The sequence below is a fragment of the Eleutherodactylus coqui genome, chromosome 4, assembly GCF_035609145.1.
Source record: "Eleutherodactylus coqui strain aEleCoq1 chromosome 4, aEleCoq1.hap1, whole genome shotgun sequence".
NCBI lineage: Eukaryota > Metazoa > Chordata > Amphibia > Anura > Eleutherodactylidae > Eleutherodactylus > Eleutherodactylus coqui.
Genome location: NC_089840.1, coordinates 75,510,355 through 75,529,074, shown reverse-complemented (window position 1 = coordinate 75,529,074; position 18,720 = coordinate 75,510,355). Strand labels below are relative to the sequence as shown.

The following is an 18,720-nucleotide window of genomic DNA, read 5'->3' as shown; positions in this document are numbered from 1 at the left end:
GGACACACCTGGTATCATCAGTTTTTTTTTAAATATAAAACTTTTACGTGTTTACATGATCAATTCTTTTACATTATCCCGCTGCCAGTCTCCGGGATTTCCTGGTGTTCTTTGTCTATAGAGAAAGCTTTAACACTACATCAATAGAGATGTCATGTAGTGACCCAAAATTACTGGGCCCCTACAGAATGAATGCTATATGTAGATTGTCTTGTCTGGTACAGCATCTTTAATGTGGAATGAATCAGCTAAATGTACTAATGTTTGCAGGAATGAAAGGGTTAATGTCTGCAAATGTGTTGTCTGTGTCTGCAAAATGTATCATTCTATGTGGTGAGATTGGAAGTCATGTGATCATTCTTCATATATGTGTTTGCAGTTAGCAGGAGAGGGTTGTTGTTGATGGAGTGTTGTCAAGAGAGTAAGGCCGAGTGCCCATAGACGGATTATTGCTGCGGAATTTGCGGTCAGACACCCGCCGCGAATTTCGCAGCAATGTCCGTCAATAGACATGCTGTGGTAAATGATTCTCCCATGTCCATGAGTGGAAATCAACTGCGATTTTCCGCTCACGGGGAGAATCGCAGCATGTTCTATTCTGTGCTGAAAATCGCGCAGACGGCTTCCATTGCAGTCAGGGGAAGCCGTCCGTCCCGAGATATTTCTGCAGTGAGTACTACGGAAGTACCGCGAGAATCCGTGTCACAGCCCAGCGCCGGCGCATCATGTGCTGCACTGCGCCTGCTCGCTGGGCGGCACACTTGCGGCGAATTCAGAGAGGTGAGTATAGGGTCTCTGGGGGGGGCCGGGTCTGATTCGGCTGCGATATTTCACAGGCGGAATCTGACTCAGCTGTGGGCATGAGGCCTAAGCCAAAAGAGACGGAGAGAGGAGCAGATGCTTTTGGATCCCTACAGACACTGATTGGTCTGTGCGTGGATAATGGAAGAGGCCGAGCGATTTATCGCGAGTTGCCCTGGCACTACTACCCCCAGTAGTTCTTCCCACTAAGCAGAGCAGAGGAGATCGCCAAGCAGCACTGAGAGTCGGCTGGAAGTGTGAGTGTTGATGGTTGAGAGTCCAGCGGAGTAAGGAGTATGTTTTCCAGGAGCAGAGCTGCAAAGATAACTAGGACTGTGGCCTCCAAGATTCATCCTGACTTTTGCCTCCCTGTCTCACCACCAACTTTGCCTGCATCGGTGCTTTCCTCTGGCCTATGTACTGCTGAACTGTTCAGTGTTGGAGTTTCAAATAAAGCAACATTGCCGACCGTTCCTGGCTCTGTTTTTAACTATTCTTTGTGTTCATGGTCTATCGTTTCATCATCCAGCTTCACCGCAGAGGAAGGAACGATGGCGTCACGTGACATTGAACTGTAAGTTGTGAAGCGCAGCTCGGTTCATTGTTCTTCTGAAGTCTCCCTCTAAGCAGTGGCCTGGATGGGTCTCGTACATCCCTTACAAGGGAGGAGATGGTAGAGCCACCGTGACAAGTGACATCTCTACTCCCGCCATCTCCTCGGCCGTGGGCACGCTCCTCGCCCACTGCAGTCACAAGTTGCCACCTTGGTCACATCATGACTTAGCTTCCTGAACAGAAGGCAGCAGAGGGCCCACATTATCAGCAACGTAGCAGAGGAGGAGGATTGATAAGGTAAGTTTAACTTTTTAATTTTAGGCTTTTATAAACCGTGTGTAATGTATTGGAAAACCCATTTAATGACAGCAGTATTGTATTAGAGAAAGTAGACGGGCAGCACTTGAATGTGAACACGTGTATCATTTGCCACATACTAAAAAAGCCAGAAGAAGCCACAGCAGAGGTGATATACATGGGAATAACCGTCCCTCCCCTCTTGTTACTCTATCATTTTTTTCAGTGACATTCTTTTACATTGCAAGTTTTTTTGTTGTTTTCCTCTTTATTGTCATATTTTCCTTCTGCACTTCATTTCTCATACCTATTTTTGATGTAGGGGCAAGAGTTGTTCTGCTTTCCTGCTCGATTCAGGAAGCAGGAAAGGGGAATGTCCATGAAAGTTTGGCTCCATCTTAGGATGGAACCGAACAGCGCTGGAAGACCCCATTGACTATAATGGGGTCCGTTCGGTTTCGCTCAGCTGCCTGATTTTTGGACAGAAGAAAAACCATATGTAGCACTTTTTATTCCGGTATTTTGACCCAAATATGCAACGGACCCTCCGACTGGAGATTCCAATGCAGATGTGAGAGCGGCCTCCAACATATTTCCAGTTCAAGATTGGGTGTTTTTACTAACTAGCTATACTTTGCCTCTCTTGGATTTAACTATATACGAACTGTCACAATGTATTGTTTATTTATTGTTCTACTGCAAATCTATAGTTGATCTATGTACAGCACTTTACTGCACGGTTCATGGGTATTTATTGTTATGTTGGGACCTTAATGCTGGTACATATAGCACTTTACAGTATCTATAAGGGCTCATGTTCACGGGCGATTTTTCACCGCGTATTACGCGTGCAATGTACAAATGTGTGATACGCAGTGAATGGAGCAATAATAGTCAATGGACTTTCACTGGTCCATGCACATGAATGTGTAGACGCACAAGAAATAGATCACAGCATGCTCTATTCCTCGGCATACCACACAGCGTGAGCCATATGTTTTTGTGTATTGTGTACATTGCATATGGGCGGCGATTTCGTATGCAAGCCCGCTATGAAACAGAGCGGGGAATTAAAAAAAAAAAGAGTCACACTGCGTATGTATGCGGGCATGCACAGTACACTTGCAGACATACATGGTCACTGCTGGCAGACCCGGTATTTACAAACACTGGTCAAACGCTGCGGGAATGTTTATTGCAAGACAGTAGAATTGGCTGTCCCCCAGCTTTCCAAAAAACAACAGACCTTCTCAATAGACTTTTTCTGAATTCAAGGTGAAATTCCCCTATAGAAAAGTATGATTTTTCTAAGACCTTACCCAAGGAAATGCTGGAGAGGGCTGTAGCAATGGTGAGTGGTGACATAAAGATGTTGATGTTTGGATATTTGATGGCTTGAGCACGGAAAAGATCATAGGCAAAGTTGGATGCAGAAGCAGCAAGCTTATTGACTGGAGGCTTGTAGAATGGATCCTCTTCTTCAACTGCTGCAGCAGCGGAGACCTGAGAAATAGGTCATTAGTACAATTGCTATATGTAAATGAGATCATGCAAACATGGTAATGCAGATGAACATGAATGCATATCAAATGGCTTGGCCAGTTGTAAAATATCGATGGCCTATCCTCAGGATAGTAGTATTGGGAAGTGTCCGTCACCTGGGACCTTCACTGATCAGCTGTTTGCTGGGTTAGTGCACTTATGCACTGAGCTGATTTCTGCAGGAAGCAAACAGCTCTGATCGCACTGCAGTGGCTTGACCTAGTATTGCAAGCCAAGTTCCCATTCATTTCAATGGCCACTGCAGTGGGAGCAGAGCTGTCTGGACATACTATATATTCAGCTAAACAATCATTTCTTAATTAATTGTTAATGGAGCATATGTAACAATTCTTTCAGCTTTCTCTCTAGAGTGGCTCATTCTGTTTAGCATGAATTGTAATTACAATGTTAGGAAATTTATGTTATAAATCTGCGTATTATTACACAGCAAATGACACCTGACCTTGCACATCTTCCTGTGCCCAATAGTTTCTGTGATATGAATGATCAAAAATAATGGTTCTCAGTTACCTTTGAAAAATTGACCCCCCCTGTATTTCTTGACCCAATAGTTGGAAAATTAGGATTTCTGTATACATTCTAATAATGAGCAAATGTAATAGATAATAATCTTTGTTTGTATAGCGCCAACTTATTCCGCAGAGCTTTCAAGCATGGGAGAAACACAAACAATACAATTAAATATGATATACAATTAGTTTGAAACAAATGGGGTGGAGGTGATACAGGAGGTACAAGGGGGGGGGGGTGGCTTGGGGGAACACAGGCCGAACACAGGCGGGGATTTTATATGGAAATCAGTTATTAGAAAGCAAACACGGTGGGGCGGTAAGAAGGTGCAGGGGTAGAGGTCGTATGTGATAGGCAGGGTGAAAGGTGTGGGAAGGCATAGGGAGGGGCAAGGGGACTAGGTCAGGGGATTTGGTATGGCTCCCTGAAGAGGGGAGTTTTTAAGGCGCATCTGAAATTTCGTGCATCGGGAATTGTCCGATGCCTTGGGGTAGAGCATTCCAGAGGATGGGTGCTGCTCTGGTGAAGTCCTGTAGGCAAGCATGTGAGGTTCATATTAGAGGGGTGTGTGGTGTACGGACAGGAGGGAGGTGATGTATGGTGGCGCAGCGCCATGCAGAGGTTTGTGGGTGATGTTGAGGAGTTTAAATTTAGTTCTGCAGTGGATTGGCAGCCAATGCAGCGACTGGCATAGTGCAGAGGCATCTGAGGAACGGCTGGATAGAAAAATGAGCCTAGCTGCCGCATTTAGTATGGATTGGAGTGGAGCGAGTCTGGTCAAAGTTTTGTAAAATTTGAATAGTCAGGTATCATCCATTTGGTAATTTGTCCTGGAATGACCCACCCCTGCCAATCTACTATCGATGACTTATCCTGAGGATATGCCATCAATGGTTTACATCTGGACAACCCCTTAAAATGTATTCAGTTCAATACTAAAATATCTCTGGTCTATACTCTACCAGCAATGAGAGATTTCTTCCCCACAGTAAACAAAATGTCAAGTCAAACCCCACAATAGCAGTAAAGCCCATTCATTCAACAGTTCTGGGAGGCCAATAGCAGAGAATGCTCCATCATTACAATTCCTTACTCTCCTACTAGTATAATTATCCATTCACCCGGGATTTATCTACAAAAACCTAAGTTTGACAGCTGGTATCATCAGCTCAATCTGTTATACCTAGATATTTGTAGATGATTTAGTTTTAAGAAATATTTTACATAGTGTTTTTGAGTAGCTTACTTGCTGGCAAGTGTATATACCCTGGGTTTAATGTATAGTTACTCAGCATACAGTCATTATAGTCAGTAACTATAATCACTCTGTTGGAGTTCCTAAAAAAAGCTACTCCACCCAATATGTCACAGTGATTCCTAACCTCGTTACTATGAAGGAGTTCCTGAAAATGACTGGGTTTAGTATTCTGTAAGTCTTTCCCAGCACTACATTCTGGCTTTGATGATGATTTGCAAAGGCATCTTTGCACAAAATGAACTGAATCAATTACTACTGAAAAGGGAACCAGCTTTCCTGCCACCGTCCTCTGGAGAAGCTCTGACCCAGGGTTCAAGGGTCTCTAGGGTTTCATGGCACCCTACTACTATAGTATAGCTGCAGTTCATGTTTGCTATCTGTGTCTGGCCATTTTAACTTTTAATGATTTTTTTTTTTAATTGGAAGCTTTTGTGACTCGCCGACACTTAGAAAGACCCGTCTGTGCGCCAGCATCAGCATTAATAAACTTGGAAAAAGAGACACATTCGTTCCTTCTAATAACCTTTTGGTACTCAGGCCTCTTACTAAAGGAGCATTCATTATGTCTAAGTAAGAGATTTCACTTAGTAAAAGAATTTTTCATTATTGCACCAGTGAAACAATGGAATTCACTGCTACCAAAAGTCATTAGATTCTAAAGAATTTGGGATTTAATTTTTGAAACATAAGGCTTGTTATTTGTATTAGACTGCTCAATATGAGCTAGTCACCCAGGGATTTCTGCTAATTGAAATATTTGGTGGCAGGAACATATTTCAGCCCACATACATAGGACAATGCATGTATGTCACAGCGGCGGTGCACCGTGACTTCCGGGTTTTCTCTTGGATCTGTGATGATGTCATCATAGTGATTTGTATTAAAGATATTTATCTGTTTTAGTACTTGGGGTGTTCTAGGTTTAGTGTAGTTGTTGTCTGTCTGTCTCAGAGTGGTTTCCCGTCGTTTTCCATAGTGGGTTCACCCTTTTCGGAGCCGGGACTCCGCTTGAGGGACCAATTCGGTAGGTTCTGGCTATGTAATCCTCTGTACCACACTGTATTTAGTCATGGGTCTTTTCAGGCTTGTGAAAAATAACAAATCATAAGTAACCAGTTTTACCCAGTGTTTGCATTCAAGACTTGCTGCCCCCAGTTATGCAAACTACCGTGTTTCCCTGAAAATAGGACCTGCCCTTATTTTCAGGGGGAAAGCAGGGGGAGGAGTGGGGCTTGAAATATAAGCCCTACCCCAAACATAAGCCCTAGCTACACTACATGAAAAAAAAAACTATACTCACCTAGCAGGCGTTCTTCGGAGATTGCTGTGATTGGCTGACGCGGTGTTCCTGGACCAATCGGAGCCGGGACTCGATGTACCAATCACAACCATTAAATGATGTAATTCAATGAATGGCTGAGATTGGTTCATCAAGCGCCAGCTCTGGTTGGCTGAGACGGTGTTCCAATCTCATGCTGGAGGCGGGGTATTCAAGCCCCGTTACCAGGAAGAGAATGCTCACTCAGTGCTGAGGACTGCCGGAGTGACAGAGACTAGCGAGAGGGATCCGAACAGTACCTGCCAGGTGAGTATTGAGACACCCCCCAAAAATTTATATAAGACAGTGTCTTATATTTGGGGAAACATGGTAGTAGAGCCAGACGTAACAATCTACCTCATTTTTTTTCTTAATGAGTGGATACAATGTGTTGCAAATTCTATCGAGAGACATTTATTTTCTGTTACTACTATCTGTAGTAAAATCTAGCAAGAACCAATCGTGTCTCGCATTGACTTAAAAAAATTAGGGCAAACCTTCTTGTGAGAGGATGTGAGAACCCTTAGCAATCAGCTGTTACCGGGGTAGATGTCGGCCCTTGTACATTTTCCCTGCAGCTATTAAAATAAATTTGATACATGGTCATGCCGAATCATCCAAAGTGGTAATCCTACTCATACTGGCTAATAATGGGGTTTCTGAGTAGAGAACTCCCTCTATATAATGTCCATATTCCTAACAGGGCAGGTTGGACAGGAACTGTTCGGAGTGGACCCATTTGTAATTCACACATCATAATAACAGTAAATCATGAGTTGTAAAGCTTCGCATGTCAGCAGCTTAACTCAACCAAGGATAATATAATTGAAAATTATACAGGAGAAACTGATTCAGTTGATGCCTATCAAGAATGATTAATGCCGGGAACTAATGTACAATATGTCTACTGCTCACACTGCTGCAGCAACCTTAGGATTTTACTCTGGAATTTTTGTCCATTCTCATTATTTGAGTGTCTGCCAATGACAAAACATAAAAACAATCACTCAAAAACTGGAGCTGTTTCAAGTACTTACATTGATGTAAATGAAGCACAGGACTGCCTATCTCGAAACATGGGCCAGATCATGTCATTATGTGGTGAGATTTGTTCCCATTGTCAATCATTGAATGCAGAGGGATGTGAAATGTGCACTTTTATGAGATAAAGCTTCCCAAAAACAAATTCTTAATTGACATCTCCTCCCTATAACAAGCAGGAGAGTGCCAGGGAGCCTTGTAGCTTCAGAGGACTCACACCCATCAGCACAGGAAGAAAAGTGAATTTAGTTTTTCTTTCATGTTGCCAATGTATGCCTCAGTGTTTTACCGGGAATGTATTCATTTTCCCTGCAGAGCTAATTTCAGTATGGGCTCAAACATAAATGATGATTAAAATAAAAAAAAACATCCTAATAGTATGTTTTATGGAATACGGGAGGAACAACTTTATGATTTCATTTAAACCTTTTGTCATAGTGTGCAAGTCAACTGTGCTAACCACTTTGCCACCATGTATGTGCTAGGACTTCTGTTCATGGTAGAAGCCATAGTGGTGTGCTGGGTTAATTGCACAATGGATCAGACAGACCCCATTGACTTATAATAATAATAATAATAAACTATTTGTATAGCACCAACATATTCCGCAGCACTAACATAGACAGGGGGAATACAGAAAGACAAAAGTACAAAAATTACAGAACCACGGTTACATAGTAATCAGTTGATGGAAACAATAGGGGTGAGGGTCCTGCTCCAACGAGCTTACATACTACAGGTAATGGGGTGATACAGAAGGTAAAGGGTCTGGAGATGTGCACAGTATAGCAGTATAGCGAGGTGGAGAGTGAGGGATTCTATACACATAGACAATGCTCAGACATTTGGCCGTGTGACAGCAGAATCGGTATGGCTGCAGGAGCGGTTTATGATGGCTAGCAGTGATTGCAGTCAGTAGGTCAGAAAGCATGTTATCAGGCGGAGTACAGAGGGAATGCGGTATGCGTCCCTGAAGAGATGCGTTTTTAGAGCACGCCTGAAGTTCTGCGAGTCCTGGATTGCTCGGATAGCCTTTGGTAGTGCGTTCCAGAGGACCGGTGCTGCTCTGGAGAAGTCTTGGAGGCGGGAATGAGAAGTTTGAATTAAAGGGGCACTCAGTCTGGTTTTGTTAGCAGAGCGGAGAGCCAGGAGTTATGGTGGCGCCACACACTGAGATGGAGATGTCAGGATGAGGTTGGTTAGTGGAGGGTAGAAACACCAGTAGGTCAGTTTTAGAGAGGCTTAGTTTTAGGTAGAGAGAGGACATAGTGTTATAGACAGCGGACAGACAGTCGGTGATGTTTTGGAGGTAAGGTGCAGAGATGTCACGGAAAGAGGTGTATAGCTGGGTGTCATCAGCATACAGGTGGTATTGGAGGCCAACTCTCCTGATGGTTTGTCCAATAGGGGCTGTGTAGATAGACAAAAGGAGGGGACAGAGGACCGAGCCCTGGGGGACCCCAACAGCAAGGGGAAGAGGAAGGGAGGTAGAGCCAGCAAAGGAGACACTGAAAGAGCGGTCAGATAGGGAGGAGGAGAACCAGGATAACGGCTCTTTGATGCTTTTCACTCCCTTCTCAGCCCTAAACCGCAGCCCCTGTGATGGATCTCAGTGCTGTAGAGCTGGCTGCTTACTTCAAAAAGAAAATTGATGACATCCGTCAGGAAATAACTTCCCAATCCCATACTAGCCCTGACCCTAGTCTTGTCAGCACTGCATCTAGCTCCTGCTCACTGTCTGTACTCAGACCAGCGACAGAGGAAGGAGTCTCCAAATTGCTCTTCTCTGCTCGCCCCCCCAAAACCTGCGCTAATGACCCCCTCCCCTCACACCTCCTCCGATCCCTCTCCCCAGTGGTCATCTCCCATCTCACCACTATATTCAACCTCTCTCTGACCTCTGGCATCTTTCCCTCTTATTTCAAACACACCATCATATCCCCACTGCTAAAGAAGCCGACTCTGGACGCGACTGATGCTTCCAACTACCGACCCATCTCTAATCTCCCCTTCATCTCCAAACTACTAGAACGCCTGGTTTACTCATGCCTTGTAAGCTATCTATCAGAGCACTCTCTCCTAGACCCCCTACAGTCTGGCTTCCGACCTCAACACTCGACAGAAACTGCCCTTACAAGGGTATCCAATGACCTACTGACAGCCAAATCGAGGGGCGATTACTCCCTACTGATCCTCCTCGACCTTTCCGCAGCATTTGAAACTGTTGACCACACACTCCTCCTCAGTATGCTTCGCTCCATCGGCCTAAAGGACACTGCTCTCTCCTTTATAATAGGGTGAGTTGGGGTTCCATCAAGATTTACATGGTTTCAAAAGTGATGGAAACTACCATGGGACCTGAAAAGAATACTGAACGCAAATGTGGACACTGCCCAACAAATGAATCTAACATTATTGGCAAAGCTAGACAATCTACAGATATATACTCATTGTAAAAATAAATCAAGCACTTAGAAGGAGTTGTCGGAATCAAATTAAACTTTCTATGTGTGGTTGTAACATTTATACAAGTAATCGGACAGAACAAAAGGATAATATATTGTGGAAAACTGAACATTTAATAGGAGACTCTAGTACCCTGTTGTACTGCCTCTAGCTTGGATATAAAATGTGATACAGGCAGGCATGGAGGCTCTAGTATCCTGTTGTGATGCCTCTAGCTTGGATATAAAATGTGATATAGGTGGGCATGGAGGCTCTAGTATCCTGTTTTGCTGCCTCTAGCTTGGATATAAGATGTGATACAGGTGGGCATGAAGGCTCTAGTACCCTGTTATACCACCTCTAGCTTGGATACAAGATGTGATACAGGTGGGCATGGAGGCTCTAGTACTCTGTTGTACCACCTCTAGCTTGGATATAAGATGTGATATAGGCGGGCATGAAGACCCTAGTACCCTGTTGTACCATCTCTAGCTTGAATACAAGATGTGATACGGGGGACATGGAGGCTCTAGAACCCTGTTGTACCGCCTTTAGCTTGGATGTAAGATGTGATACAGGCGGGCGTGGAGGCTCTAATACCCTGTTATACCACCTCTAGCTTGGATGCAAGAAGTCATATGGACGGGCATGGAGGCATACAGGTTCCATGTGGTATCCTAGGGCATATTGGTCCACATTGGCTGTAACTGGGCCTCTAGATTGTGCAACCTCATGGCCTGTCGAAGTTGGCACTCCATATGGTCCCATACATGCTCTATTGGCGATAAATATGGTGACCAGGCAGGCCACAGAAGTGTGACACTGTTGTAGAGGCATTCCTGTGCCACCCTTGCTGTGTGCAAAAACACTGCTGGAAAATTCCTCTTGGACGACCTACCATAAGAGGTAACACATGTGTCTATGGGGTGTCCTAAACAAATCACTGGGCTGTCATTGTCCTTCGTACCGCTACTAGGGGTAACCAACTTTTGTATGCAATGGTCCCCCAGCCTATGACACCAGCAGTGGAGGAGTGTGCTGCTCCAGAGCAAAAGCAGAATTAAGGCGCTCATCCCTAGGTGTCCAGACATGAACACGGCAGTCGTCAGTATGCAAACTAAGTCTGGATTCATAGCTGCAGACAACCTGGTTCCACGCTGTAGCGGTCCAGTTTCATTGTTCATGACACCACTGCAAACTGAGGTAATGGTGAGTGGGTGTCAAAAGTATTACACGTAATGGGCACGTAAAGATGATGCGGTGTGTCTCTGGAAGGCGGACAACAAAATAGTTGGAGCTGCTTGTGCTTGTTAGACAATCCTCACTATTGGTGATCCGAGAAGGACATTTTGAGCCTTTGTGTGTGTACCCTCACATATCCACTGGTCCCAATATCTCCTAACAGTCTGGTCAGAACAGTCTAGGTGTTGGCAATTCATCGATACGACCACCTAGCTTCTCGAATTTCAATAATGCGCTCCTCTCAAACTCTATTTACTTGGCGAAATCTCTTGGATTGAAGAGGCATGTCTAGTGGTCAACAAGCTCTACACAAGTGAAAAAAGATGTCCACTACACACAGGTAGCCACAGAGAGCCTTTTTTTATACGCTAAGGGACACTTTTAGGGCATCAGGTAGCATGACCATTCATCTAATTACACCACCCCTCTAATCATTTGCATATCTGCCTGCCCAGTTTTGCAGAAAAACAACTCCTCCTTCTAGGTGCTTGATTCTTTTGACAGAGTGTAACTATTGTCATGGTGTGTCACCGCTCTCACCTGCCTCACCTGTCACCGGGCACTACCTTCCTGCATGTCATGGTCTGTTTTTCTCTGCATCCCTTCTGCTTGCTTATAGGGCTTGTACACATTCATGTGCCCTCAAAAGACCAGCACGCACTTACTAAGCCTACCCCCATCAATCCCATTCCTGCACCTGCTATATTAGGCTTCCATCCCATAGGAATTGGTCTCTTACTGCCATTTATAACGGAGTCCCTGGTTGTATTTGTTCTGGCTCTGACCCTTGCCTGACTATTCTGACTTCTGTACTCCCTGACCTCAGCTTTGTAGTCTGGACTTTATAGCCTGCCCCGACCTACAGCCTAGACTTCATTACCTCACCTGTGCTGCCAGCCCTGAATACAGACTACTTCTCTACCATTCTCCTTTTCAAACCTTCATGTACCACGCTTTGACCTTATCTGCTGTGGGGCATCTAAGCTATATGTGTGTGTAATAATTTAGGGGCCCGTAGTAAAGACCATATGCCACTTGGAAGGGTCAAGGGTGCTGTCTCCGCAAACAGCCCAAAGTCAAACCGGTGTGTGGCAAGGTGGATCCACATCCGCTTGACAACTATACCGTAACAGTTATAATTATACTCCAATAATATAATGCAGGCAAATCCATCAGCAGGCTACAAACTACAGTCATCATACTTTTTATGTGTGATATATATTGCTAACACAATTTTTTTATATCCTTGAGCACACACAGTTTTTGCAGTTTATTTCGTAGCTCTATAACTGCTCTGAACAGATTGAAAACTATTGACCAATTTGCATCAGTTTTTTTTAATCCATCAGCCTTTCATATAAAAAAAGCATGGATCATGATGGAGCTGATGAAGACTGATGCAAAGTAGTAATGCACTCTGGCATCAATTTGAGTTCTCTAACAGGACATGTGCATCGTCATTGTACTTGTGCAATAAAGTGTGTATGCAGAGATGGGAACCTTTTGGATGGATTCGCATGAACATATTTTTACACCCTTTTTACAACCACTGAGTTGGCATATTTTATATCCAGCATGAAAATCCCCAATGTGCCACCTCCCATGCCACTGCATTGAGTCAATGATTTGGTTACACATTCATTGCTATCTGTATTTGTTTACGACAGCTGACATACAAAATATTTATTGGTTGCAAACATGCGTGCTTCTCACCTCCTCTGCAGCATCTTGAGAGCTGGTAAAGGCGAAAATAGATGATGCGAGAAGGAAAACTAAGTAGTTCTTCATAGTGAGACCTGTTGAAGACATCAAAATAGTAGTAAAATGTGGACAACAGTCACAAACGCATAATATTCCTTATGATGTTTCATCACAATAATAGGAGGGTGATGGTTTTGGACTACTGTCATATTAATGTTCATTGATGGTATGGCTTGGATAGACCCTTGGACCTGCGTGACCCTATGAACCTATAGTTCCATTAAAAACTTTAGGGATGCACAAAATTGATAATGGTTTATTATCAAGAGGGTTTGCTGGTCTTATGTTAAAAAAAAAAGTCCTTGTATAATATGTTATGTACTAAGTTGGACATGTTCAGGTGATGGTTTCTGTCTTTGGTTATAACTAGAGATGAGCGAGAATACTCGCTAAGGACAATTGCTCGAGCGAGCATTGTCCTTAGCGAGTACCTGCACGCTCGGAAGAAAAGGTTTGGGTGCCGGCGGGGGGTGGGGAGCGGCGGGGGAGAGCAGGGGGGAATGGAGGGGAGATCTCTCTCTCCCTCTTTCCTGACAGCTCCCCTCTGCTCACTCCCGCAACTCACCGCTCACCCGCTCCGGCACCCGAACCTTTTCTTCCGAGCGGGCAGGTACTCGCTAAGGACAATGCTCACTCAAGTAATTGCCCTTAGCAAGTATGCTCGCTCATCTCTAGTTATAAACAAGAATGCTTCCATTCGCTGAGGGAAGGTATAGATTGAAATGTTGAACAATTCTAATATTACATAACTTGTCATTATGCAGCGAACATACAATTAATATTTTGTTCCATCCGATCTAAACAAACCATGGCTGCACACATTTCATATACGCTTCTGTATAATGATGTTGGTTGCACAAAAGATGACAGATCTAGACTATACATACAGCAGTTGTCTTTCCCAGGTACTAACAGTGTCTCCCAGTACTCAGATACCCCCAGAACTGACGGTTGAGCTGAATAGTTGAGAGAGCAATAATGTGAAGCATATATAAACACTAGCAGGTAACAAAAATGCAAGAATAGCAACTGAACAATGGTTGACAGGAACAGGAAGGTGATGGTAATGAGATGAAGGCACAAACATATGATGATGGTAATTGATAATGGACCGAAAAATCTGAGATACCAATCCTGATAAACAGTGAACGGTCCCTAAGACCTAGAGACAAGGAAACTAAATTAAGCAGAGTTGAACTGAGAAGCAAGACAAGACATAAAACAGGAAAAAGCAACCACAAGCTACAAAGCAAGGACTGGACCTAAAAAAGACCACAGGAACAAAATTACCTTGATATGAAACAAATTAAGACTAGGAGGAAGATACTAGAAGCCTATAAGGAATATGGATTTAAACACACATAGCTTACACTATAACCAGCCACACGGTGCAGAAGCCAGTAATATTTAAAAAGAGGTTGGCTAATCAGAAACTCCTTTCCAAACAAGGCTGTGTGTGGACAGCTGACCCCCTCTAATGGATAAGCTGTAAGGCAGTTGAATACCAACTGCTCAAACAACAATCTAGCAGACAGGAGATAACCATATAGCAAAAGAATTCCTGCTGATCGTGACACTCTTTCTGTTGGTTTCTTTTCTAGTTTGCTTCTCCCTATCTTTCAATCATTATCTCCATGTTTTATAAGGTTCTCTTCAAGTTAAACTAGACATACACATATGCGAAAAGTCAGTCAAATCTGCCCCCATCTCTTTTCTAACTGCCGATATCAGGGGAAGAGTGGTTGAGCATAGAGGATGTCAATTGTTTTCTCTCCTGTTTGATCAGTCAAGACAGCTGACAAAATCTAAGTCCTATTCCTTCCGATTTAACATTGCATAAGTGAAGGCTCTTACATCATTCCAGGTGAACACCAACCTTGAAGTATTCTTAGGATGACTATTGTTGACCAAATACATCAGATATTTCATCTGATGACGGTTTTTCCCAGCCCCACCATAAACATTCATGCAGAGCTTTGTGTGCATGTTTATTCCATGGAGAGTGAGAGTAATAAGCCAATACTAAAAGCTCTGGCAGCGAGATATTTCCTATGGAACCAAAATGTTGGGTGTGTTAAAATACATCATTTCCAATCCTGCACGCCAAGTTTCCTTCACATTTTTTATATAAACTTCCATTTCATGTATTGATAAGCAGGAAAATGCAGAAAAGTTGGTCAATATAAATTAATATTTTAAGAATGGAATTAACCCCTTAGCGACCGAGCATGTTTGTGTCTTAATGATCAGGCCAAATTTTGGAAATCTGATATGTCACTTTAGGGGTTATTTACACAAGAGCATATCGGCCAGCAATTTCACGGCCAGCCGATATATGCTTCCATCTAATCAGTTTCCCCCTTCCCTCCCCCTCCCCCCGACTCTCTGCCTCTCTACTACAGTTTGGCATTTGCAATGGGAGGGGGCTGGAGCTAAGCTCCGCTCTGTCCTGCCCACTCCCATTGCTGGCTATTGACAAGAAGCAGGAAGGGGCCAGGAGCTTAGCTCTACCCCCGTCCCACCGACTCCCATTGCAAACCGCTTTGAGGGGAGGAGACAGGCAGAGAGTCGGTGAGGGAGAGGGAAGGGGGGTACTGCTTAGATGAAAGCGTATATCGGTCGGCTGTGAAAACGGCAGCCGATATACGCTCGTGTGAATAAGCCCTTCCATAGAATAACTCTATAAAAGTTTTGCATATCCAAGTTATTCTGACATTGTTTTTTGCCACATGTTGTACTTCATTTAGGTGTTAAAAATAGACCAATAGAATTTGTGTTTTTATTTATTAAAAGTGCCAAAATTGGAAACATTTAGAAAAATTTTATTTTTTTTTCACATTTTCAACTGCAATGTCAAATTTGTGCAAACATGCTGTACAAATTTTTGATGAGATACATATTTCCATCTGTTTACTTTATTCTGGAAGCACATTAGAAAAACTTTCTTTTTTTTAAATTATTTAGGAGACGTACAAATTTAACATTAATTATTAACATTTTGAGGAGCATTTTCTTTTCCTACACCAAGCCAAGATTATAAAGGCTCATAGGTGTCAGAATGATAGATACCCCCACAAATGACCCCATTTTGACAACTACACCCCTTAATGTATTCTCTGAGGGGGGTCAGGAGTATTTTGACCCCACAGTTTCTTTTCGGGACTTAAAGGGGTTGTCCCGCGGCAGCAAGTGGGTCTATACACTTCTGTATGGCCATATTAATGCACTTTGTAATGTACATTGTGCATTAATTATGAGCCATACAGAAGTTATCAAAAGTTTTATACTTACCTGCTCCGTTGCTGGCGTCCTCGTCTCCATGGTGCCGACTAATTTTCGGCCTCCGATGGCCAAATTAGCCGCGCTTGCGCAGTCCGGGTCTTCTGCTGTATTCAATGGAGCCGCTCGTGCAGAATGCCGGCTCCGTGTAGCTCCGCCCCGTCACGTGCCGATTCCAGCCAATCAGGAGGCTGGAATCGGCAATGGACCGCACAGAAGAGCTGCGGTCCACGGAGGGAGCAGACCCCGGCGGCCATCTTCAGCAGGTGAGTATGAAGATGCCGGACCGCCGGGATTCAGGTAAGCACTCTCCGGTTTGTTTTTTTAACCCCTGCATCGGGGTTGTCTCGCGCCGAACTAGGGGGGGGGGGGGGGGGGGGTTAAAAAAAAACAAAAACCCGTTTCGGCGCGGGACAACCCCTTTAATGCAATTTAGAGGAGAAAAAAATAAAATTTCATACTTTTGCTAATATGTCATTTTAAAGACAGGATTTTTTTCTATAGTGCCCATGAAAATGAGGATTTGCAACTCAAAATGGCTACCCCTGTTTCTCGCGTGTTCAGAGACATACCCATTGATGCCCTAATCATATGTCTGGATGCGCAACGGGGCCCAAACCAAAAGGAGCAGCCGGTGATTTTCAGAACAGACCTTTTGCTTGAAGGCAATTAAGGCCCTATTGCACACTAATAGAGCAATTGAGCTGCCAAAACAATAGAAAATCCCCACAAATGACCCCATTTTGAAAACTAGACCCCTTAACGAATTTATCTAGGGGTGTACTGCGTATTTTGACCCCACAGTATTTGAATGAATCTAAGCAAAGCAGAAGGAAAAAATATGATTTGTATTTTTTTGGCAACTGTGTCATTTAAAAAATGTGTTTTTTTTTGTACAGCACACGTATAAATGAAGACTTGCACACCAAAATGAACACCCCTGTTTGTTCCGTGTTCAGAGACATACCCATTGTAGCCCTAATCTACTTATAGGACACATGGCAAGGCCTATAATGGAGGGAACGCCCATTGGATTTCAGGCACAACTGAATAAATTCCAGGCCCCATTGCTCATTTGTGCAGAAAAAAATTGACTCCCTAAAAATAATCCCACCCCCCATAACTGAGCCCTGGTTGAGATGGGCACATGGCTCAATAAAATCAGGTATCCCTCCTCTTTGCTTTCTGCAAACCTGACACTTTTTGGCGGGGTATTTCTTGACCTCAGCGGCAGGGATGGGGTGTAAAAAGTGGCGCTCTGTGAGGCTTCGTAATCTTGCTGAGGTGCGGCGGTCTCAAACAGAAGACGTTCAACAAGCTGCTACTGGAACTGCAGGAAGGCGAGCATTCCCGGGGCTTCTTGTAGGCATTACAGTTAGCAATCTGGATAACACTGGGCTCACATGACCGTTTGTGGAATGCTGCGGAGGCCTGCAGTGGATCCCAGCTGTGAGCTCGGCCGTGGCCCTGCATACGGCCGCATAATGTACTGCACATGACTGCGTACTCACACAGGCGGTCATGCGCAGTACACCTTTTTTTGTTTAGATTTCCTGTGCTGTCACTTAGCGATGACGCAGGTACCTACAGCCCATACACAATGTAGTTGCTTATGGGCTGCGGGTATATCCGCGACCACGGAGCACAATGGGCTTTATATCGCGAATACGCATGGTAAAAGAGAACATGCATTCTGTTTTCTGCAAGTGGATTAGGTAATTCCGACCTGCTAATGTACGTGGAATTCTGTAATGCAATTCATTTCATTGATCTGCGTATTACCACAGATCAAATGCATGTGGAATCCGCAATTTCTATCCAGTCGTTTGAGACTGGCCCAAGGTAGATCTCTACCTTTTTATCACGTAACTGGGGACCACTCAACGAGGCCACCGGTCAGGAGATTTTAAATTTCCTGGGCCCTCCCCGGCTTCTGCGCATGGTTCCATCATTTTGCTGGCGGGCACATGCACAGAGGCCAGGGAAGGTCCATGAAAGATGATCGCATCCGGGTTCAAATTCGAAGTCCTCCAGTAAGAAGTTTCATCTCCCTTCCCTGATTGAATCATTGAAGGGAGATTAAACTTCAACTTTTTTTTAAAACTTTTACACGGTCGCCATTATCCATTGGGTAACGGCTATGACGTGACCGGGAACCGCTCACTGTGGCACTTGGTCACTGCTCCATGCTTCCAGCTACCTTTAGTAGCCAGGAGCAAAGAGATTTTAAATTTACCAGGCCCTCCCCAGCTGCTGCGCTTGCATCCGCCATTTTGGCAACGGGAGTATGCGCCAAAGCTGGAGAAAGGTCCGCGGATTAAGATCCTGTCGGAGGACATCGTTGGAGGCCTTAGGTAAGTAAGGGAGGTGAAACTTTAACTTTTTCTTTACTTTTACATAATGCCATTATCCATTGGATAATGGCAATCACGTGACCTGGGCCTGCATACCACGGCTCCCCATTCAATTTCCAGGCTCTCAGCTACATTTGGTAGCCAGGAGCAGGGAGATTTTAAATTACCCTGAAAATCCTTGACTTGGCACATGTGGCCATCATTTTGGCGATGGTCACATGCACAGAAGCCGCGGTAAGGTCCATGGACAAATCCGGGGGCCTTAGGTACGTAATTTTATCTCCCCTTATGGATAT

The 18,720-nt window shown here is 44.1% G+C and overlaps 1 protein-coding gene across 1 annotated transcript in view; it reads right to left on the bottom strand.

The window, feature by feature from the left end:
* The window catches only part of SERPINF1 (serpin family F member 1), a 75,193-nt gene that overhangs the window by 26,841 nt on the left and 29,632 nt on the right, over positions 1-18,720 (bottom strand). Inside the window, exons 2-3 of the mRNA XM_066599692.1 lie at positions 12,744-12,826; positions 2,973-3,156 (exon numbers count right to left, since the gene is read on the bottom strand). Of these exons, the coding sequence (XP_066455789.1) occupies positions 2,973-3,156; positions 12,744-12,818 (259 nt within the window). The 5' untranslated portion in view covers positions 12,819-12,826. The remainder of the gene's footprint in view (positions 1-2,972; positions 3,157-12,743; positions 12,827-18,720) is intronic.